Source organism: Leuresthes tenuis, unplaced genomic scaffold, assembly GCF_036924035.1.
Source record: "Leuresthes tenuis unplaced genomic scaffold, fLeuTen1.0.hap1 SCAF_18, whole genome shotgun sequence".
NCBI classification, from domain to species: Eukaryota; Metazoa; Chordata; class Actinopteri; order Atheriniformes; family Atherinopsidae; genus Leuresthes; species Leuresthes tenuis.
Genome location: NW_027325372.1, coordinates 12,355,422 through 12,379,987, shown reverse-complemented (window position 1 = coordinate 12,379,987; position 24,566 = coordinate 12,355,422). Strand labels below are relative to the sequence as shown.

The 24,566-nt window shown below is 41.7% G+C and overlaps 2 protein-coding genes across 4 annotated transcripts; one reads left to right on the top strand and one right to left on the bottom strand.

The window, feature by feature from the left end:
- Nucleotides 1-1,751: 1,751 nt before the first annotated feature.
- laptm4b (lysosomal protein transmembrane 4 beta) lies at nt 1,752-13,029 on the top strand. Its single transcript, XM_072370898.1, has 7 exons — nt 1,752-2,023; nt 3,417-3,534; nt 5,491-5,564; nt 5,638-5,760; nt 6,092-6,190; nt 8,036-8,131; nt 10,970-13,029. Exons 1-7 carry the CDS (start codon nt 1,931-1,933, stop codon nt 11,042-11,044), a joined length of 678 nt encoding a protein of 225 aa, XP_072226999.1. The 5' UTR covers nt 1,752-1,930; the 3' UTR covers nt 11,045-13,029.
- Nucleotides 13,030-16,465: 3,436 nt separating this feature from the next.
- On the bottom strand, nt 16,466-19,594 carry rpl30 (ribosomal protein L30). Of its 3 annotated transcripts, none has more exons than XM_072370661.1 (5): nt 19,536-19,594; nt 19,371-19,419; nt 18,771-18,916; nt 16,843-16,973; nt 16,466-16,570 (listed from the first exon to the last, which is right to left on the bottom strand). In XM_072370661.1, the coding sequence occupies exons 2-5, from the start codon at nt 19,389-19,391 to the stop codon at nt 16,518-16,520; spliced, it is 351 nt and encodes a 116-aa protein (XP_072226762.1). In that variant the 5' UTR covers nt 19,392-19,419; nt 19,536-19,594; the 3' UTR covers nt 16,466-16,517. The 3 variants fall into 3 exon arrangements, with proteins under 3 accessions (XP_072226762.1, XP_072226763.1, XP_072226764.1); XM_072370663.1 differs by lacking the exon at nt 16,466-16,570 and adding an exon at nt 16,768-16,784 and having other exon boundaries at nt 16,819-16,973; XM_072370662.1 differs by lacking the exon at nt 19,536-19,594 and having other exon boundaries at nt 19,371-19,429.
- Nucleotides 19,595-24,566: the final 4,972 nt, after the last annotated feature.

The following is a 24,566-nucleotide window of genomic DNA, read 5'->3' as shown; positions in this document are numbered from 1 at the left end:
CCAGAGCTTAGTGCTGTGTTCAGTGGTGGCCCATCTGTCATATTTGCAAGGAGACAAACTGACATGAAATGCACTGACCATAATCGCATCAGTGGTTTCATTTAGCTAGGAGACTTTTTCTCTAACTAGAAATAAACTGTTGGGAAGTTTTACTCCTTATACTTGGAGACATATCTGCTTCTAATCCTTCATCACAGGCTACAGAATCAGTGTGAACTTTATTTTATCGTCTCAGATATTTTGGGAGGAAAAGAGTTCAAGAAAAAACCTCAAGAAATGCGATCAGTGTAGCACAAAATGGAACACCTTAAACAACATCGAACCTTTCAACTGATCAGGATGATCGTGCATATCTGTATTTACTGTGAAATGAAACAAACTCAGCGTGCCTTGGCCACATTTATGGGCAGCCTTGGGGTTGAAGTATTTTAGTTCTCTCCAAATGTTTTCAGTGGGATTTAGTGCAGGACTCATTGGTTGCTGGTTTAAAACAGTCCATGTTTCCCTTTTTTTTTAACCACTCCAGTGCTTTTTAGAGCATGCTTACCAGCCACTTTAGCTGAGACCTTGTTTTCTGACACTAGGTCACACATTTCACCCGAACATGTATTGGTAATGTTTGCATTTCATCATTCCATTTATACGCTAAATGCCCTCATACCAAAACAGCAGAGCAGCCCCACAGCATGATAGAACTTCTGCCATGTTTTAGTGCAGGTCAGATGTTCATTTCCTTCATGTAATATTGATAAACAAACTGATGCAGATCAGTTTCTTTTTATTAAGTAAAACCATCAATCAGTGGTTAATTAAAGTCACGTAAACAATGAAGAAAACTGGACTATCTCAGGTGCCAATGATTGCTTCCTGTATTTTCCTACATTCTGTGTTTCACTATAGCAAATCGGTTTTGTTGTTGATGTTCAATAACTGTTGACATATCCAAATTATCCGATTATACAAAGTAGATTTATTTGCTTTAAATGAGAGAGCACAATGTCCACGTGCTTCATGGGCCATATAAATTAGTAGCCATTACTTCTATCAGCAGAAGGGTGACATAAACAGCAAAACTGTTTAGGTTGGTGGGTGGAGAGATGAGGAGCCAAATGCAGAACAGCAGATCGGAGGCAGAAGGAAAACTTGAAGTTTATTCAATATAACAGATGAGTAATGAACAGACTACAGAGGAATGGCTAGAAGGTTGTAACAGCAAGGATCTGATAAATAATGAGCTGAATAAAGGAGTGTGAGTACATGTATACATACATAAATACACTGAGGGGGAATTAATGAGGAAGTGGCTGCAGCTGAGGTTGATTGAGTTAGAGACAGGCGTGGAAGTGGAGCTGATGGCCAAACAGGGAAAAATGAGGATACGAGGAATAATGACAAAACCTGAACACAGGACTGAATGCATGGACCAAGTGAGCTGAACCCAGAACACAGGCTGGAAAAACGACTACAGAACTCAAAAGACACGAAAATCAACAAACCACGAGAGTAAAAACAAATCAAGACTAGACAAAAAAAAGTGTTGCTGCATTGACCAGCGTGAGTAAAAGTCTTTTTCTTAAAGATAAATACATAAATGAATATTTCACTCTTCGAAAGTTCGGAAGTAACATTTTCCATGTGATTTCAGGGCATTAGCATCCTCGTCGTCATCATCACCATCATCATCCATCTCTCTCATCTTGGTCAAAGCCTCCCGTGGTCACGTGACTCGGGATAAACCAGATTAACGGCTTTGCCTGCCAGGAGTCCACTTGCGGAAACAGGCAAACATCGCTTCAAACAAACGCTGGATGTGGCGCCAACACTTCCACCTTCTCCGGACGTCTCAGGCTTGAATCGTCAGATTTTTTTTTTCCCCCCACAGTTTTCGGCAGCATTCATGAAATAACCTGAAATTCACAGCGTGTTAAAGATGATTTCGCCGTGGGACCGGTGGTACTCGACGAGCTGCTGCCTTTGCTGCCATGTACGGACGGGCACCATCATTCTGGGTATATGGTACATGGTAAGTCCGATTTATGTATGTTTTTTCCATGTGATCTTAGTCCCGAATTTGTTGAAATATGCTTAATGGTTGCCATTTTTTAAGGATGCTCCCGGTTTAACGACTTGAAACAACCGTTAGGTTCACCGACGTTTCCTTTCTGGACTTTTTTCTTTTCTGGGCTAAATAAAACTATTCTTATCAAATGTAAGCTTTTAATAAGCCGTTTCACAGTCATTTTTGAATACGCCGTGTAATCTAACGTAATGTTGCACTTCTTTCTTAACTAATTGGGTAACCTTTCCTGCCGGTTCTGTTTTGTCCCACATTTGTACCAGGTTTAAAAATAGTTGGCTTCCGTTTTTACCCACAGGTAAACCTATAGTTTCAAACTTAGTTCGGTAAGCCTTGTAAATCCCTGACCTTTTGGGAGGTGTAGTCCCTCTTTCAGTTTGACCCTACTATTATTGCTCCGAGGCTATACGAAGCAACAATTACATCCTATAAGTTGTTTTTCCATGTGGTGAAAACGGTGACATAAGACTTGTCGGGTAATTGGCAGGAAGAGTCCTTTATTGATTCAGCAGTTCATCAGTGGTGCTGTAGTCATTACACATTTACAGTAGTGCTGATGTGAATTTTTTTTTCTTTTTGGTTTTTCAAAATCTGTCTTTGTGAACTTGAGATTAGCGCTTTTTTTTTAAAACAATTTTCTCACGTTGTCACACAACTGAAGCCTGCGAAATAAGGTCACATTTGTCCACATTCGTGGCTACTGTTTTAAGAATAGTCCTGTTTGATGCGTAAATATAAGTTAGACCCAGCTAATGTGTACATTTCAATAACTCAGTGGGCCGTTAGGATGACGGCAGACACGTGATAAGTGGACGCCACAGCAGGAGAAACTTGATGTCCTTTGCACTTTGGTGTAAAAAGATATATGCATGGTCCGCATCATCAGTCTGCAGAGCAAGCATGGAAATATCAGCTATCAGACAAAATGAGAAAGCTTTACGTCCCTTAGTTATTTCTGATCATGATGCCTCTTTACATTCAGTTAAAAAAAATTTTCTTTGCTGTAGCTAAAAAAAAAAAATTGTACTTAACCCATTAAGACCAAATGCAGCATTTTCTATGTAAATGCCATTCAAACATTTTAATGCTCCTCATTTTCTAGCCTGATACACATGAATGAGTTTAATATTTTTTTTTATTTTATACGTTGAAAAGCATACGTGCAAAGGCAATAATTCACAGTAAAAGTACCTTTGGTCTGAATGGTGACGGCACCAAACAAAGGCCCAGTGCATCGTCACTTTAAGACACCGACAGTCAGGTCTGATTTGCCACATTACCCTGAACTTTCACCCAAAGATGCAACAGCATATTAATCCAGATTTTCTTTCCCCCTCAGCTCATCAACGCAGTGGTCCTACTCATCTTGTTGTCGGCTCTCAATGACCCGGTTCAGTACCGCTACCACCTAACCAGCTCCGAGCTGGGAACTGACATTGATGTCATGGATGATGCAAGTGAGTTCAAACTAGAACTTCGCTGTGAAAGTCGGCTTTGTTTTTAAGTGTGCGGCACACATCCTGCGATTATGGGTGTCACGCGATGGCAGCAACATCTGTTATCCACAGACGAGATGAGATTTGCACTCAATATTTATTTTTCTCATCTTGAGCAGTGAAACTAGCAAAAGCATCAGCGTGTCACTGATTTAGGCAAAGAGTGACTGTCCAGTCAATACTAAAGCTGTATCAAGAACTTGAGTCCCAGATAAAAAATTAAGCATTATGTCAATATAGCTGTGATACAGCTGTTTTTTTGTTTTGTTTTTGCCTACTGCTTCTTTTCTGAGAGTACAGCCCTCAGCACCGACATAGCTGAGTAAGCTTCGGCTCCACAGAGAACAAATCAGACTGCGAGTGTATTTTCAGTGCCACCCCCCCCCCCCCCCCCCCCAAACGACTATCATCGTCACAGTCATCCCTGGAGCACTTCAGACACTTGTCACCGGCAGCTGATTAAAAATGAGTGCTCTAATTTAACATTGGATTAAAAACAGCCATCTTGACTAAGTCCCCCTCACATCGCTTTTAAGCTGGTAAAGCGTCCGTGAAGGACCTGAGATACTTGTGTCGTGCTTTTTTTTTTTCTTTTTTTAATAAGCAGCTGTGTATCTGCAGATCTTTGCTGATTATGTGCATAGAAATGTCAGACGTGTGGATTGACTGGATCTGTGGCATTGTATTTTTATACGTACGAGTTGTTTATATATAGACTTCACGAGCTTGTGTATCTGTGGCGAGGGATTAAGATGCTTTGAAGTATATCATAATTTCCTGCTGTGGCTCTTAGGGGTGTAAGGATACGAGTGAGGGTTAGGGTAGAGGCGTGACATTGAATATTTGCATCCAGTCTAAAGGAGTTTGTATTTCATGAAATAAAACTAACGATGCCATCACTTGGCAAGTTAAGAATCTTTTAGTGCTGGACAGTGTTCTGAGTTTCCTTTTCTTCAACACAGCTGAGCCTCATATCAGTGGATGGTTATAGTTTCTCTGAGTGCTGCACTGACACTGAGCAGCGTCTCAACAGTGAGCTCCCAGAGCTTTGATGTGAAAGTGAGAAGGTGTTACATTTTGTCATATTTGGCACCTCTTGCATAACATTGTTGACCATGTTCTGTGAGGGCTAGAAATAAGTGAGATTACTTTAAGGTTCTTTGTTTTGTGAAAATCCATCCATATTATATAATCATATTTGCCACTAATGATATACTGTCTGTATAGAGGTCTTTGCAATAGACTGTATGAACAGGCCTGGAGGCCCTGTAGTCCATAATAGTCAATAGTCCTCTTGTTGAAATAAAGTATATGAAGGGATTTGATGTTTAACCCAAGTAAACACTCTCCTAATGTGTGTAATGTCTTAATCGTTCCAGGTCTTCCTCCATACATCGTGGTTGTCATTTTGTAAACTTTTGTGGTCGAGTTGGAGTAAAATAAGTTAGAAAAAAACAATGTTCTTTTGGATGAAGCTACTTTAAGACTCACAAGTCACGACCTTCCCTTCAGTTGGCCTCTCATTTGTTACGATGGTTTTAAAAACGCACACAATGGCAAAGGCCAATATTATGCATTCAAATCCAAAACCCTGGGATATAATAAAAAAAATTCACGGTAAACTCTCTATTCAAGAACATCTGCATTCTGTTTGTTTATGTAGCGCCACTTCACAACAAGGCAAGAATGAAACAAGTTCAATACAAGTCCATATAGATACAGGCCAAATTAGGTTGGACAGTGTTGTGAAGTCGTAATAGACCTAAAATATAAGACAATCCTTACTTATTTAAACTGATTCTAAGAAGAGCAGAAATAGCCATGCAAACCAGAACTCTTCACTTGTCTGTTGGATTCTACGTTTTTCACTTTTCTCATCACTCTCTTTTTTTTCTTTCTTTCTTTTTGTTCCTGCAGATATCTGCATAGCTACTGCAATATCCCTGCTCATGATTCTTATATGTGGCATGGCAACATATGGCGCTTACAAGGTAAGAGATTCAAACCCTGATCAGGACTTGAGAAAATGAGTTTCCTAATCTAATCCTAATCTCTCCCATGTAGCAACATGCTGCTTGGATCATTCCATTCTTCTGCTACCAAATCTTCGACTTTGCCCTTAACACACTGGTAGCCATTAGTGTGGTGGTTTATCCCAACACAGTGCAGGACTACCTCCAGCAGCTGGTGAGGACCGTTTCATTCCAACTTAAACATGTTTAATGATAAAAGTGATGTCTTGTCTTTGGGGTGGCAGAGGGGACAGAATGTTGTCACCGTTTCATCGGGAAACTTCTCAAAGTGGTTTTCTGAGTTTATTTGTGTCACCAAAGCATTTGCTGAAGGCAGGCGTGAGCACAGGTCTTAGTTATGTCAATTTTAGCATTAAAGGTAAAGTTTTAGTCAGAGGGTGATTTTTAAAAGGATGCTTTTGTTTTCTCCATTTCACACTTTTCAAGGATTTTTTATTTATTTCCCCATTTGACATGTATTCATATTCCTCTCTCCTCCCTTCCAGCCAGGGACATTCCCTTACAAAGAGGACATCATGTCCACCAACAATATGTGCCTAGTCTTTGCAGTCCTCCTCTTCATTGGCTGCATCCTCTCCTTCAAGGTAAGACCATCGAGTCTCTGGACCTGTTACTAGTCCCACAGTTGGTCCAGCTTTGGCTGCATTTATCTAACTGACACATACAACTGTATAGATGCACTGAAAACACATTTGTATAATTGTGATTATATGCATACAACCCATTGCAAGATTTTGCATACAGTCACTGAACATTTACTCAGTGTGGAGCTTCCATTTCACATTTGTTCATCCTATGGGAACGTAATTGAGTCTCTCTGCGCACTTTACATAGCGGTATGAGCCATATGGCATGTATAACAAGTCTGTCAGCGTGGACATTCTGATTATCAGTGGTCTTCGTGAGATGATCGCACAGTCGGAGAGCAGCGGGTCGGGAACGTCAGGAAACCAACTCCTGTCAAACTGATTCTTCCTTGATGCATGGATGCTTCTCCAGGCGCGGATCTGCTCTGGGGCTCTCGGATGAGATGGGGCATGAAGTTGCAGTCATCTGTACAATCAAATCAACTTGTTTCTCCTCTAAGCTGAGATTAGAAATGTTCTCGGCAGATTTCCAAAGTCAGAGCTGGGGTTTTATGGCAGGAAGCAGCCACTGGAAGACAGCCTGCAGTCTAAAGAGAAACAAATGTCTTGCCTTAGATACTGAGCTTTATTTAGTCTCTTCTACATTTGAGACACTGCGTATATACTCGTGACGTTGGCCCAGCAAAATTCGTAGACCTCTACTTAAATTGATGGGCTGCACATGCAGCATGCTGGGTTCTGTTGTTTTATACAGACGATCATCGAGTCCCCCACAAAGAGCCAGATGTTAAACCTCAAGGCTGCTCTCAGGAGGGAGCGAACACCTGCTGAAGTTGCCGCTGATGCCAACATCCTTCACTTGACTGCTCTCGGCATTGATGACGGAGACGAACTGGAAAAGGAAGAGCTGTAGATTTCCACGATGAACGAACAAAAAATGTCCTTTTTTTTTCTTGTTTAGAAGTATGTTGGTGAAATCCTGTTTTCAGTCAGAAAAGCACAAGAGGAAGCTATTGAAAATCCATCTGCTTTCTATACCCGCTTTATCAGCATCAGAGTTGTGGAGGGGGGGGGGCTGGAGCCTATCCCAGCTACCACTTGGCATGAGGCAGGGTACACCCTGAACAGCTTGCCAGTCCAAATGATACAAACAACCATGCACACTCACACTCACTCCTAGGGTCAGTTAATAGTCACAAATTAACCTAACTGGCATGTTTTGGACTGTGGGAAGAAGCCAGTGCACCTGGAGAAAACCCACATGTGCACGGGGTGAGGACACAAACTCCACACGAGACCACAGAGCAGCCTGAAATGCTTGAATAATGGACAGAAAAGCAAACTTTTGTCAACATAACAAATCTTGCTGTGATCTCAACATTTGAAGTATGAGCAGAATGATGCTCACTAGACGAGCTGACCTTGTGTTACAGAGAGAAAGAGGTCAACTCAGCAGATGGGGAAGTGATTGGCTAGCACTCTGCTTGGCTTCCTGATTGGTGGCCTCTGCTGCTGGCACAGGCACCGACTCAGCAGGCTACTCACACACACACACATACAATGGACCTCCTTTTCTTTTGCCAAGTCAGACAAACCACCCCTCAGTGCATGCATGGGCTTACTGAAGCAAGAGATGCTTGATAAGTTGCTTCTTGTAAAATGGCCGATGCTGAATTGTCCAGGAAAATGTCCCCCATGAAACCGCCACATCTCCTCTGTCATCGTCCGTAATCTTGAAAAACGGATCACTGCGAGGTCGAACGTGTGAAAATGAAAAGTGGAGACGGTGTCTCTAAAGGTCATTGTGCGTTTCTGTTTTTCTTTTTCACCTGCTGGGGCCAGGCCTACTTGATCGGCTGCGTGTGGAACTGCTACAGATACGTCAGTGGCAGGGGGACCACGGAAGTCCTGGTTTACGTCACGACAAACGACACCACAGTGAGTACCCATAATGACCCACCAGCGCCTCACCTCAGCGCCCCTTGAGTACTAAGCGATAATTAGCTCTACCAGATTTAAAAGTGAGACCATAGTCGGTGTGATTGGGAACATTTTTAGACACTGTTTACAGAAATGAGCATGCATCACTTTTACAAATGTACTGTAATTAAAAGCTTTCATGTTGACCTGAGGATATGGAGGGCGAGTCTGCTGTCGGGCTGTTTTTAAATGTGTCCCGTTGTTGCTGCCGTGCGCTCGCTCTCGGTTGTCTGACAGCTGTTGAGGTGTCGCTGCACAGTAGGTGCAGCAGATCGTCCCGAGGTGTGATTCGCTCATCGAACAGAGCCGGATGTCATCCATCCTCTGTGGCTCCATCAGTGTTGACTGAAGGTGTTTCTGAGAGGCTTTGGCACAGTCATGATTTCCACGTCTGTCTTGTTTATAATCCGCCATCGTGATAGATAAGACATTAATCTTCCTAACACCCTCTGTCGACTCAATGTGCAGCACTTTATCTGTCTGTCACTTTGTCCTTGCACTGTAGTGGCCACGCTTGACATTGATGACGTTTTTTGCTTTATGAAACGAGACATAACGCCCAGGAGCTAATCCGACAGGATCTGATGTCATACAGCGCATCACATGGGCTGCGGCACAGAATGGAAATGTGCCAGCTCTTTGTTCTTTGCAGATATGACGGATGGAAATAACTAAAGTTAGAACAAAAGTTGGTTAATAAAGATTGTGCTCCAAAACATTAAAAGTCAAAAGTGAAGGTGTTGAGTCTAGAATATAGACAACTCCACCTGTAAACAAATGAGACTTAAAATGACTTAAAATGTACTTCTTTATATCTTTTAGTTGATTAAATGTTGGATTATAACATGTGCTGCATTATAAAATGAGCTCATTGTAAACTGAAATACAGCTTTAATTAATATATTAAACATGTATATACTCGTGTATTTCTGATTGTTCGGTGTAACTCTGGGGCTCCCGATGTATTGTGACCAATTTAAAGACATTACTGAGAATTTGTTGCAAAGATCTACTTCCTATTTGCACTGAAGCCTTAGTAAATGACTTCCACTGGTGTAGAAGCTTAATAAAAACAGGCATCATTGTTGGTTAAGTCATGCGAGAAAGAAACCTGAGTCTGTATACACAAAGAAATGAATAAAAAGTAGTTGTTTTTTTTGTTCCAGCTTTATCTGGAAATGAAAAAACTTAATTTGACCTTTTGAATAGAAAACAGGGATGCAAACAGCTAAAGTAACTGGGTCAAAGGGAAAGCCGGAGCGCAAGCCGTTTGAATTTTAATTGGAGAAGTAGCAAAGAACCAATTCTACTTGAATGCAGCACATGTCTGTGGCACATAAACAGGTCAAAGAGCTCTCGTATTGAACTGAAAAACATCACGTATCCATCTGTGTTAACTCTGTGCACACAGATGAAAAGAGGGCTGCATCTATTTTTACCATTTTAAAATGAAAAATAAATTAAAAAAAGCCAGCAATGCGCCTAAATGGCTTTCTACAGCCTCGAGCATTAAGTACTCGGCTGCTTTTGCTTATCTGTTGTGCTTCTTTAAAAAAAATGCCATTAAAATTTGCAAGGGTCATCCCTCTCTCTTTCTCTCCCTCCTCCTCCTCCTCCTCTCTCTACATATCTTTTTCCATCCTCTCTTCTTCTGGAAATGTTACATAAGTGTCTGCTTGTCTGCTTCATTTCAAATCCTCGCTGTGATGCGTTCGCAGGGCCTTCCTGACTGTTTCACTATTCCATCCCCTCAGAGCATGTTCACTCAGTGAATTAGCAGCAGTGCTGGTTTTATAACATCATTTACAGAGAAAAGACCTTTGACGGACAGAGCGCTGGCTGGCCTGCGTGTGTGTGTGTGTGTGTTATTGGTGGCGCTTGTTGTGCCTTTTATAGGGACTGAATAGACGGAATGAAAGCTGAAGAGAAAGCAAGCTGTGTCTGAAGTCTCTATGTGCTCTGTGTGAAACTAATTCTGCTTTAAAAGTGTGCGACAATCAGGCTAGAAAATGCGCTGCACTGCACTTTGTGGAGGCTAGAATTTCTGTTTTGTGACCCTGGAGTCACAGAAATGGTTTTGGTTATCAAAAAGTGAGCTCTAATTAATGAAAGGCCGTGTGTTTTTAATTAGGGGACAGTGAACGACTGAATGTGACGGTTATTTCAGGCACAGCTTAAGGTTAAACGCTAGCTCAACCGCAGCCTCGTTAGCCCCAAATGTCAGTTACATCATGACTTCTAAAACGTTGCATAATGCCAGTACAAGTTGACGAGTTTCAAAATAAACACGGGAAACTGACTCGGTAGTCTCAGTTGCAAATGGATCTCTCTCGTATTATTCGGGGCAGTATCGTCACTGGGTGCACCGAAGCCTTTAATCGATGTTGTGAAACAAAGCCGCAGATGATTGGAAGACTTTCAGCTGCATCTCACTGCCGTCTTTGGCTGCTGTTATCGTGCATTAGAAAAGGTGCTTACGGTCCAAATGTTCTGGTGGAAAACAAAGGGAGATTATTGTCAGCGGTGTGGCTTTGAATCACTCCTGGTTTTGATTGAATTTACTCAAAGGTGAATATTTCCGTTGGTCATTTAGGTCAGTGTCGGGAGATCTGACACAAGCACAAATATCAGAGGAAATCATTGATCAATGAAACTCTTTTTATTGACAGGGTCTTACCAAAAGCAAATGTTTGATCAAGAGCTCTTAAGAATGTCCCAACACTTTCAGATGGCCGACTGTTGTGCAGAATAGAGGAGTTTTGCACTGAGCCGTCTTTTGTTTCTCTCCCTTTTCAGGTCCTGCTGCCACAATATGAGGAAGCTGTCGCCATCCCACCGAAAGAGCCTCCTCCCCAGTACATGGAGGCATGAGAGACAGCCGTGCTCCTGGATCATACACCCCACCCTCTCCCACATCTCCCTCACTAAAGTAAAATCCCAACGCTGGCTGCAGTGTGTCGGGAAAACAAGGCAAAACGCTGCCTCGGATGCTGCTTTCAGTTTGGACTCCTGCCAGCTTTAGATTAGATTAAGCTGACCCTGAGGCAGTATTGCCATTAATTCTGCCCCCTCCTCCCTTATCCATCCCTGGTTGTTGTGACGTGTTGTCCCTCATCTCCTCTGTCCTCCTCCAAGGACAGCGTCACTACCAGCAGCCCGTCCTCCGGGCAGCTGCATCTAAACTCGTGCACGTCCTGAACGCCCCCCGATCCGTCTTAATGTGCACTTTTTTTTGGTTTTGATTAAAAGTTCGCTTCTTTGGCCACCAACTGTTAACCCCCAAATACTGTGAACTACCCTTGTGGTCTTTTTTTTGTCTCAAAACCCAACTACCTGAAAAAAGGGGGGGTAAAGAGCGTGTGAAGGAAAGCGGCAAATATCTGTTATACAAAAGCACTTTTTTCAGAAATTGACAAATTTCCTTCATTGAATGTAATGTTGTGGTATTTTTGTATGACTTTTTGTATAACAGTTAAAAACTGAGAGGGAAAAATGGGAGAAGCGAAAGGCTGTTCTGATGTGGTGAGATATCCTCCTGTGTGCTATCGTCATTCATCCCTCTGGAAGGTGTATAGAGAAAAAAAAAAACGAAAAAAAAACCTAATTGACCAATAAAAACTGTCTTCCTTTTCTATGTCCTGGCCTGTTAACCCCATAACCCAGCAACTGCCAGTTAAACCCTTTTGCCACCCAGTGGTTTTGGTCACAATATTCCAGTTTGCCTTCCCATCTTTTTCAGGATCTAAGACATTTATGTGACCCAGTGAAGCACTTATCGCAGACGTCGGCTGTTCCCACATCCACAGACGTCCCGAAAGGCAATAAAATGAGTAAATGTGTGAAAAGATTGAGGCTTTCAGCCTCTTGTTTCCCGCCGAGATGCATCTGCCGCAGCATCGACTGTGTCTTTTTTATTTTTATGAAGATCACGATGTCTAATCTGATCATTTTAGTTGGGCTGACTTAGCAGGACTGAGGGCATTTTCCTATAAAGACTGCATGACATGCTGCTGTAGAGGCAGATTGTGTGACGAGTGCATTTTCCTTTCCTTGTGGCATACGATGTAACTGTGTAACTTCTTGGTCTTTTGTGCTTTAGTCATTTGATTTGTTTGCTGCACATGTTGCAAAAATCATGAGATGTTTTGTGTGCAGGTTACCTGTTTCCGAGGCATTGATTTTTAGCTCAGCAAAGTAGCACAAAATCAATAGAAAGCTAGTTCAGCTGTGTAAATGCTCGTCCTTCGCCTGGACTTTTCAGGCAGTCGGTGGGGCATTAAGACTAATTATGGGACAAATTTAGTAAGTGTACTTTATCCGGTAATTCTGTCAGCATTTAGTCGGTTCCCCTCCATCATTCAGACTATGCAACAGTGCATTCAGCAGCTCATTAGTCCTCGACACTCGCATCCCACAAAGTGGTTTTATTCCATCTTATCTAATCCTGTAGTTGCCATGTTGTTGTTAGCCCCGGCGTCATCATCATTGTGTTAAATATGTCCATCGCTTCTGCAAATCCAACAAAGCGCACGACGAAAATGCACTTTATTGTCAGCGTGCGCTCATTGAAAACCGATGTACGTGCGTTTGGTTCACCTTTACCGTGTTATGCCGTAGCTCAGCGGCTCTAATGCGACCACCTACCCTTGTCTGAACTCCAAAACGTGACAGAAATCAATACCTGCAGAGCCGACAGAGTTCCACTTGGTTGAAGAATTTTAAAGGCTCGCCCAGTATCTGGACCAGTGTATGGCAGAGGCCTCGTTTATCGTGTAGAGACTGTCCCCCCCCCTCTCCTGTTGTTGGATCTGCATGAGCTCTTGTATTCAATTCTGAATAATAAAAAGCCAAATCAACACGCCTGTGCTGGACTCATTTATCATTCAGTGCTTTTATTCTGTCGTCTTCAGGAAACAAGTTTCATATTTAGACGAAGCATTGAAGATTAGAGGAGAACCCTAAGTCTGGCTTGTTTGTTTGAAAGTATAATTACATAAAGTATTTCTGATGTTCGGGGGGGGGGGCGGGGGTGATATGAGTTTTATATAACACCAGAAGCATGTAGTCTGAGTTTGCTAAAGAGCAGTGTCTCTAATCTCCTGGGGGATGGGCCAGTCTTAACATGGATTACTATTATTTTTACATAATGATGCATTTTCTCACATTCTTTCATCTTTCTGTACGTTAACTGAAACATTCCCCTTTTTTTTTTTACCTGAAAAGTTTAACTTGAGATTCAAAACCTATTTGTCAAGTGTGCTGGCCCAGAACAGGCAGCAGCTCTACTGCCCACACATAATGTAAATACAACAGTAATTAATACAGCATTTCTATCCAAAGTAAAGAGCGTGCCTTATATTCTAAAGAAAAGGATTATTAAAAGGGCGATTATCAGCCGTAACGTTTCCAGTCCGCTGTTTCTGACACCAAACGTTTAAAAACTGCTTCGTCCTCTCAGATTCAGCTGTTTTTTGCAGCCGATTCCAAGAGAAGCACATTTAAAATAAACTTTTTCACCACTTCAGTTCGGGATTAAGGAATGGTTGGAGGGATTATATTCTGAAAGGAGACAGTAACTGTGTGTTTTTGTGGGATGTAGTTCAGGAGACCGAGGGTGGCTTTGTGTATGAAGAACACACCGAAGTCTATGGGAGGTGCAAATGAGACAATGCGACGGCTCGTTAGGTTAAAACCTATTTACTTCTAATTAAAACCTGTCATTTCTCTGTGTACTTGGAGCCATCGACCCAAGAAAAAAAATGAATTTTTTTCCAATCTTAAAATGGAAAAACCTGGTTTAAAGCCAAGAGAAGCTCGCTTTCTGCTTGCATTGTCCTTTGTTTTGTGCTCAGGGAGGTGTCCTGAAAAACAGCGCTCGACAGAAATGAAATGCATTGTCGGCTGAATTTGACCTCTGAGGGGCTGAGTGGATCCATTCAGTGCCAAGAAAACCCTCTGAGTCAGGAACAGAAGCAGCATTTAGGATTTTTTTTTCTCACTGTCCAGACGAAAATTGGTACACGGAACATTTATTTAAAAAAAAGAAAAAAAAAAAGCAACATGTATCTTGTTGACATTGTGGTCAACACCCCAATAGATTAAGAGTTGCTCTGCTGCCTTCAGTGACTGTGGCAGAAACACAAGGATACCTCCTGCATCAAAATGGAGGCCAGCATTACTCTGGGTCTGACAGTAGCAAACCAGACAGATGCACTCACCTACTTTCTGCCAGTGGGACGGGGCAGGGGAAAAAAAAAAACTAAAAGTGGGTCACATTCTGTCTCCTCTTGCTGAATTACTTGTCGGGGCAGCAGAAACATGGTTGAACAATGACATTCGCCTGTAAAGATGAGATTTTCAAAGAGGACACAGAAGCCAGAAGGTTTGTTTTTAGAAAGAAAATCTGTCAGAATTCCTTTGACCTGGATACTCCAAAGCGCAATTCTCCTCTACATGTTTCCAGCTGTGCCTTAAAGCCTCCAAAAATAACTCAATTAATCAGTACTGAACTAAAATGAGACGCATACGGGGTTAAATGTCTTGGTAAACAACTCCTGTCTACCTTTATATTGCTCAAATTCAGTGATAAATGTCACAATATTCAGGTTATACAGGGTGAAATAATCAATTTGGCTTATAACTACTGTGTTTTTGCTTAATTTAATTTCTTCAGTGTTCAAGGTAAAAAAAAAAACAAAACCACCTGCAAATCAACATCACCACTGTCGGCACACCCAGCATCAGAGGTGCTCAACAGGCTTTATTTCTATTTATGGGTGAGATTGTTCACACGTTAATTCCAATCTTATTACGCGCTCTCTTCAGATATTGTCCTGCTTTCGTGCGAGACCTCTGCTGCACGTGAATCAGTTCAGCAGGACATGATTTCATTCGATTAATTGGGAATCCAGAATGCGGCTTAGGGACGCAACGAGTGGAAAAACTGGGCCAAATGGCTCGATGACCGCTGAGAGTTAAAGTCTGGGCCGCCACATGACTGCCGACCCTCAGGCTTCTGATTCAGTTGCATAGGGTTCATCAAGTTCGTTTGCTCACCTTTTAGGCAACTTATATGTTTAACTGTCCCCAATAACTTCATAATCGCTACCAGTATTTTCCAAAATCAAAGAACATTCCTTAAAACAAGTGATTTGATAGTTATTCAAAACTAGAACACTCCTCATATCATAACCCTTCTCTGCCGCGTTTCTGCTTCTTATTCGTTGATGCTTAGCAGTGCTGACATGACAAACTGATTGATGTCCACCAGCAGATATGAATGGTTGTTATCGTCTAGTTTTCTCTTCTCCGAGCTGACAGATTACCCCTCAGCCCCACCAGCTGGTTGACCAGCTGCAGCAGAGCAGATTGGAGGCTGCTGTGATGTCAGCAGAAATGTCCAGTTGCATAAAAGAAGAAATAGGAAAAGATTGTTTGAGAGTGAATTAGACCTCGCATTTACAAACGTCATTTAGCTGTGCAGCTCTGCCTTTCAGATACACGTGGTGTGAACCAATAAAAGCAGATATTACACGAGTCCTGCCCCAGATCAACACTTTGCTGTTAAACTTAACTTATTCTCACCGAAATGGATTTGAAGCTTTTGAACTGAATAAATCTGCAGAAAACTTTTACTTCTAATTCCCAGTATCTATGCTTCTTTTTGGAGGATGGGGATAAAACCTTTACAGTCTAACTTTACAGAGCCTTTTCCTTCATAGGAAATCCCCAGACGGTATATAGGATCCTTGTTTTCCCGAGCGGTTGCCTAACCTATTTTAAAATGTCACGAAAAAAAGCAAAAGCACTACTTTTGGCTCAGAAGCTCGAGTCTGGGTAACAGTTAGAGCTGACCTCCATCATCACCCCGCAAAGCTTTTAATGCCTCTGATGGAGTCCTTGCTCGATTACAACCAACAAGCTGCATTTAAGGCAGCCCGCGGTCGTCCCCGGGGTTTATGTAAGTGTTTGAAAAAGCATTCTCAAACATCAGCCGTTACGTCATTTTAACATCGGAGCAGTCCGTCCCCGACGGTTCACACTGACAGTGATAATCCAGTTGTCTTTGTGCTTTGTTACACATGTCTGACACGTGGTCTTCTGAGCTGTTCTCATGAAGGTTACCGTGCCAATTTTATACCGCAACATATTTACTGAAACAAGGAAATATATCAAAACGTTTCCGGGGTCACATCAGTAGACGACAAAGGGTCACAATCATTCGCTTTGGGACAATTGCGGTCTCAAAACAACTGACGGGCACCTATATTAGAAAAAAGAAAACCAGCAGTGTTTTTTTTATAGTTTTTTTTTTATTTGTGTTATTTCCAAGCATGAAACAGCCCTACTGAGTCTGCTGCTGCTGATCTGGCATGCTCCTGATGATGTCAGAATCACCTGAGGGCAAAAAAGATGAGCAAAATCAGGATTTAATAGCTCTCTCCTTCTATTGTGCAGCTCTAACACAAGAGTGATAATTATGTTTCTACTACTGCCTCAAAATACAGAGTAGACAAGAGGATACATGTTAGCAGTGGAGCATTCATAAACTGGCGAGACAGACAGTTTAACGTCACGTTCATTAAAATTTTATCCAAGATCAACAAGATTTCTAAATTCTAAAAACCTTCTTGATTGTCATGTACAGTAGAGAGGACACAGGTACTCACCGGGGTCAATGATAGCCAGTGTGCACACCCTGTAGTACTTGCCACAGGCTGTTCCAAGCTCAATGTTATTGCCACTGTAGTGGTGGACACCAGTCTTGGCCAGCATAGCGTAGTACTCTATTTCAGATTTCCTGGAGAGTAAATAAACAAGGCCTGAGTCCCCAGGGAAGCATTTTTATTCAAATACAGCATCCAAAATTAAAGTGGAATAAGACGAGCCGTTCACTGAACTCGCTATACAGCCTCCCAGACAATCCACCTGCCGACTCTGCCTCTATCGAGTCACCTGACCTTCGACAGAAAGCGGAAGTAACCGGCACAAAGGGAACAGCGAACTGTTTGCGAGTTGCCTGAGAACTGCCGCCATGACTGCTCGTTTTCTACGGAACAGGTAACATTTTGGATTGTTTTGTGGTGAAATCTTTTGTTTCCATTGATAAACAGCTAGAACAGCGATTTAGCTACAATGTGTGAGAGTCACTGACTGATTTACCTCACCACCTGGTGTTAGACTGAGGCTAACATTAAACTGAGGCTAACGTTAAACTAAGGCTAACGTTAGCTGCTGTTGCATTGTCCTCTCGTGTGTCTGCGCTTTAGAGGCGTTTCAGTAAAATTTCGAATTCAACCGTTGATTAAAGATGACATTTCTGTTTAGATGTATGAGACAGGCTTTGCTCATACCTGTTGGTTTAAGCCTCTTGTCTCCGTCACGTTCTGACACAGCTGTGTTAACAGTCTGTTCAGGGGTGGAGATGAACCAAGTGCTAAATCCCATCTTTATGGTGAGATCAGCAGCTACCACCACATTTTGTACTTATCTACGTCATTAAACGATTGTACTCGGAGATAGATCTTTCAGAAACCTCCCGGTAATCTGATGTTAGAACACTGAACGTTACACGACATTTGATGTAGCAACGAGAGTGAGAGGCGTCGTGTTGAAAACACGCCATATCCGCTGCAGGTTGTCTGAATTACAGAACGTAAGCATTCAACTAGAAAACATGGACTTAACAAAGTAATGGTTTTTTTTTTCAAATGTAAATGAAATAACTTCTTAAAAGCATCATCTTCATTACCTAAGATGTTAGCGTTGGCTACAGATAATCTAAATAAATTATTTTAAATTATTTCTCAGACACTTAAATTCCCCACGCCTGAAGCTCAGACACAGAGTTGGAACTGATTCCTCTTTGTGGCTCAGTTTCTTCAGTCCAAAAACAGTCCAATGAAAAGTGGCTGCTGCATATAGAATCTTCAGCTGCTTGTTGATGAAACAGTATAGTTTATACAATCAGCTCTTGTATTCGGGAAGATGGTGTAGATGTGAGATGTGTGCTTCTCAGTACAGCTGACAACTGAACATTTCCACCAGGAGAAGCATAAGTTCAGGTTTAAGGGAAGCAAGAGTGGGGGGACACAAAGCTCTAACCCATCACACCACTGTCAGAGCCAACTCCAGTTTCCATTTTAAAGCACATACCGATACAGTTTTACGACTCTCGTTTGGTCAGTATGAATGAGCAAAAGCCATTAATTAACACTGTAACAAAGGGCATTTTTCAGGGCCATAGACAGCATCATAATTGCACCTTTAATACATCCTAAAATGCAACAATCAATTTAAAAACAAATAAAATCAGAAGATCTAAAAGCATCTTTCTTTAAATTCACTCAAGGACAGTGAAGCTACCTGGAGACAATTATGTCAAACACCACGGTATTAGACTTTTTAATTGTTTGGACCATTTCAATCACCTGGAGACTATTTATAGATCATTTAGAAAAAGGGCAAATTATTGATTCATTCATTATTATTAAAGTGCTCTGAGACCATCTTTGGGCAAACTGCTGTTCTCTCTTTTACATATAATATTTAAAGAAAACAATTTTTCATTTCAGGTATAAACATGATCTTTACATACCTGAGGGCAGGGCAGTTGTTGGCCAGGATAACCAGCTTGGCTTTACCCTGACGGATCATTTTCTGGGACTGCTTGTAGCCGAGGACGTACTTTCCACTCTTCATCACCAGCTGGAGACGAGAGTTGATGGACTCCATGGACTTTTTCTGAACAAACACAGAGCCAAAATCTTGAGAAAGTGACAGCACAAAGGGGTTCAATAGCTCCCACACAACACCACGCAAACATTAACGCCGCGAAGATGTATAAATGACACTTGTCAAATCACAAGAAGCTGAGTGCCGCCTGTTTGAACATGTACTGATGCGAAATATTTTCACGCTCTTCCGACATTTTTCTCGTTAGATTTAGCAAATTAGCATTAGCTCTCGCCGGTTTACAGATTTCCAGCTACACTCGCAGATCGACACGGCTCAGCGAACAATTTAGTAAAAATGGCCTGTAATGCGATTCAACGACCTACAATTAATAGCTAAATTGTATAAGCATAACAGAAATACAACGTTCACGCGAGGAAAATCAAACTGTGGGCTAGCAGGCCCCGAACACGTATCCACGTGAAGTTACCAGCGCGTGCGCCCAGAATGCGAGGATACTAACCGTTTTCTTTGCAGCCACCATTTTGTCGGTTTAGTCCGGACCGGCCAACCTGCAAAAATATGAGAGAAAGGAGGAGACTGACGTTAAACTCCACATTGTGACAACATGGTCAAAAATGTCTCGGAAAGCATAATTTTACAGAAAAAGACTCGGAGCTTGTCTTACTTCAAGTTAACTCCAATATGGCCTCGGAGAGAAAGGAAGTCCCATGGTGCATTGCACCTTTTTCGTCACTAAAGGAGCGCAAAAGGCTACTGCGCAGAATACTAAATGCGTGTAATTTACTCATTTTATTCTTACCAAACAATATATTTTGTGAAACTCGATGAATCTGATTCGCAGCTTAAGGCCACATTCCTATACATATTTATCAAATATTTTTTATTTTAAATATATTTATATCTTATAATATGTATAAAGAGATCCATCCATCCATTTTCCAGATTAAAGAGACAGCAAACTCAAATCGTGACAGTGCCCACCAGCAATGGCACTTCTGGTTGCAGCCTGAACTGCCACAACTTTGCAGAGGTAGCTGCCACAGGGTGCCACTGGCTTGCATAGGGTGACATGGGCTTGCACAGGGTGATACGGGCCGCCACAGCTTTGCCACGGCTGCTGCCACCTTTTGTGGAAGCCAATACTGATCATTCGCTAATGGGTTGTCATCACCAAGTATAGTTATAGTTGTACGCCTATTCCCTTTGTATGTGTATTTTGTGTCTGTATTGGTAGTCAAGGTGTTCAGTTGCTGTAGATCACTATTTTTACAATGCCCTTAATCAAATAATTTATTCATGTGTTTATATAATACATTTAGTATTTGTCAGCCCATGCAGCAACTTTTACACAATATATGAGGCACAGATATATGAATGCAGGAATGTGTGGATTTAAGCTTTAGTTATGAATATTGATACACATAGGAACAAGTGTAGGCGCTTCTACGATAAACAATAAAAAAAAAAACCTGAAGAATTGACACCTAACCACACAAAAAGTAATGGTAAATATAGCTGCAAGCAGCGATATGGGGGCTTAGCAGCATAGCAGGCAAGCCTATGGCTGCTCAGGAAGCCATCATGACTCCATACACCAAGTTTGGCATCGATACATCAATGCATCGAAGAGATATGGCCTCACTTCCTGTTTGGGGTGTCGGTGATTTGATTGGCTGCTACGGGCAAACAGAAGCGAAATTAAAAAGTACACATGATACCTTTTATGAGGCTTGGTCTATGTATCAAGTCCCGTGGAAATCAGACAATCTGGGTGACCTGAAATGCTTTTTGAAGGTTTTTGATATAATTCAAAATGGCGGAAAATCCAAGATGGAGCAAATTACGTCATAGGGTGCCTTGACCTCGTCTACATCCATGATTCCAACGGTACCTCATTTCTGAAATTTGGACCAACGAGTCCAAAGTTATGCAGCTGAATGCACTTCAAACGTTGACGTGTTGGTGGGGCTAGAGAGTTCACTTTGGGCACGAAAATTCTTGACTTTGCTAATGGGACTGCCATAGACTTCGATTGCAGCGGAAAGGAGAAGAATAATAATAAGAAAAGCTACAATAACAATGGGTGTTATTACTATTATGTTGTTATAATGTTACCAATTATAAAAGGCATTGCTGACTAATGTTACTGATTAAATAAGATGCCTGTACTTCACCAAAAGAGAAAAAACAGCTAAATACATAAAACTACAGGTCAACGACACACCCAACATGCATAATAAGCATGTGAGAATGTCCTACAGCAATAGCTGTAGTTGGGTTGTGCTCCTTTTCTGAGCAAGGGTAATTATCCTTGGATATATGGCGGTGAATGAATCGAATCACTGGAACAAAGCATGTCATATCACAGTACATAGGTAGCGCTGTACCCATTTCAGCTATCACTAATAGAGCCACTTCCGGTTGCCGTCTTCACCACCAACAACAACAAACTCAGGTATTCGAGAAAGATGGCGAACGAAGAGCAAGATGAAGCTACGTCCCTCTACATTTGTGATGAGCATGGTTATGGCACAAACGCGATGCACAACGGCGCATTCTCCATTACGTTGTTTATTTCTTTCCGACGGTGGTGACAACAACAGTAATATAGTCTCCTTCGACTTTCGGTTGACGATTGCGGGAAAAAACCTTGAGCATGCGCAGAACGCTCGATCCGATCCACTGTCGTCTACATGTACGTTCAGTGGGCATTTGGATCGACTTATCCCGGGGTCTTAATTCCATCGTAAGTAACCCGATCCGATTCGATTTCTTGTCAGATTAAGGTGTCTACATGAATAATTCAATCTTATTGTAATTTAGCCATTAATCCGATCCGATGGCCCGCATGTAACCCCACTGATTTATAACTTAATTTACCAGATTAATATAGTAACACACAAGTCCTTCATGACATAGCATTTTGGGATCATCTTAACCCAAATAAGGTAATTGTTGGAGTAAGCAATAATGAAATTAACTTATGCAGAATCTTAGTCTCATAATGTTGACATATATAACTTCATCACACTATTACATCCTAATTGAGGTTTTAAGGGCTCTTGTAAGACACACAGCTACTTTAGTGATGGCTTCAAAGTTGCCAAGCCCAGTTATTTTAGTGAACCAGTTCATGTCATAAATAATTGAATAAATACACAAACAAACTGTACAGAGATTGGGTTCTAACTGGGCTCAATGACCACGTGTACACCGTGTATTAGGGTGATTGCTGCAGGCTCAAACTCGATGTTGTCTCTACTGTAGTGGTGGATATGCTGCATAGTTTAGGACTGGATCTCAGATTTCCTAAAGAGGAAAGAGACATGACTAAATCTGAGTCAAAGCAGATGCTTTTCAATGAAAATACAGCAAATATCACAAGACAGGGAAACAATCAAGGTGTCAACAATTCCTTTCAAAGACAGAAAACATCCATGACTCACTGAACACAAACTTTAGTCATTGCAGTTTATGAGTTGTACTGATACAAAAAATATACACATCGTCAAGTGATAACAATTCACGCACAATTACTATTTCCTTTTTATCAACATGCTCCACTTGTGATCTGTCAGATATCGCTGTTAGTTGGGATTGACAAGACAAAGATGAAACCATTTTGCGGAACACATATAACAGGTTCTTGAATTGAAGTTCCTGTTTGAGTCACAAAGTCTGATGGGTCACAGAATTTGGTGTCACATTGGAGCATGTCTTAAAAAAAACTTTGAATATATGGCATTCATATATATATGCTATATATATATATATATACACATGCGCGCGCGCACTGCTAACGGAGTATTTTGATTATGTATACATATATTATATATAGAAAAACAGCTTTACTTCAGGGCGCTCGGACAATATTTTGGCGACAGCGTCGCTGTTCACTTTCCCCACCTCAAGAGGAGGCACACAGACTGAATAATATATTTATGTCTCAGCGTCAACCTCATGGAAACAGCCTAAGTTACAGTACACACACACACACACACAAAAAAAAAACTCATGTCACCTGTGAGTCACCTCCCTAGAAACTTGCATCCACAACACAAGTAACCCGAGGCACTTCTTAGAGGACGTATGCCCAGCTACGCCCAACACTGGAGGAATTTAATGACCAGTTTGTCGTGTTTTCTCCCTCCTCCAGCTGGGGTTCTGCGTTTCTCCATTTAGAGACACGACACATATGCGCAACGTCATCAGAGCGGCAGCAGCCTGTGCTCACCTCTTGACTGTGAACTCCTTCATTCCTCTATGTGCACAGGGCAGGATGGGATGCTCCACCAGTTCTCAAACCTCAGCGGTAGACACGACTCGACCCAGTGCAAAGCCCGAGGAGAGCAACGGAGCCAGCACTACAGGTGAGGCAACAAAAGCTTAACGCTTGGAAAGGATGTGCTAAAATACCGTGAGTTTTAAGTGCAGCTGCTGAGGCATACACTGCAAGTACATTTTGTCAAGCAAAACAGATACTTGATCAGTTACCCAAAATGTTTCCTGTGGCTTCCCTTGGATATAAAATAGTCTACATTCTTCCAACTGTGTGATCATTAAACATCTCTAAAATGTATTTCTTCACTCAATCAAATGATTTCTTGTCGGTACTTCAGTGCAGTTAATGCTATAAATAGCTTTGAACACCTTGGTGGAAATGGTGTCATGTTAGAAGTCTGCTGGTGTCTCCATATAGAGTTGCATTAACTATCTCACACTGGAGTGAATATGATAAGGGGCGCACAGTCAGAATGCAAATTTTCTGTCAGTGTATTTCTCTGGGTATCTGCTCACTGCAGTACTGCTGGTGTCTTTACCTTAAATGAGGCACATCTCCACCGTGACAGGATGAGAAAGTTTATTGTCATTATTTAACAGTGGTTCCTGGCTCTGTCGTCCCCGAGAGGGGACATGAAAGCAGATTTGGTGACAGTCTATGGTTACAATAGGAAATGGAGAAGCCGCTTTGGACACGTCTTTGTTGTAGTGGGGTCAGGGATGGCCTGGCTATGGTGCAAACTACCATACGTTTCACGAGGAGGCACTAATAAAGGATCATGTTTAAGCATTTCGTAGTGTGCAGGAACATTTGTCATATTTATCCAAATCTGGGTTGTGTTTGAATTCAGTGAGTGTATCTTCGGAGTGCTTAGGCTCAAACAATGAAAAGGTGAAAGATTCACTAAGCCGGACCACCTCTGAGAAACAACATTTAGAGAGAGATGTGTCCATAAAAGCTTTCTTTCTTTTTTTTTTTGCTGGCTGATGATGTTGGAGCTTCAGACTGCTAGTTTATCTGCTGAATGACACTAAACAGCATTCCTTTCTTCCTGTTATCATCATCTCCGAGGTCAGATGAAAATTTGGGTGGATGTTTTCGTATTTTTGCATACGTCTTATTTACCTCTCTGGATGCCCTGTATCTCTCCCAATAAAGAAGGGCGATGATACTTATTAACCCAAGGTCCACTCAGTACAAGACAAGTTATTCTGAAACAGCAAATCTTCGGGCCAGTGTCTTTCAGCAGCCTTATTTGGTCTTTAGTGATTACAGCCTTAATGAAATCACCACTGCTTTCATTTTGTTTATTCACTTTTCTTCAAGTAATTTAGAGAATGCCAAAGGCTGAGACTGAAGACTTCTGTGATCCATGCAAATAACTTCAATGCAAATCCTTTTCTCGAAAGTAAA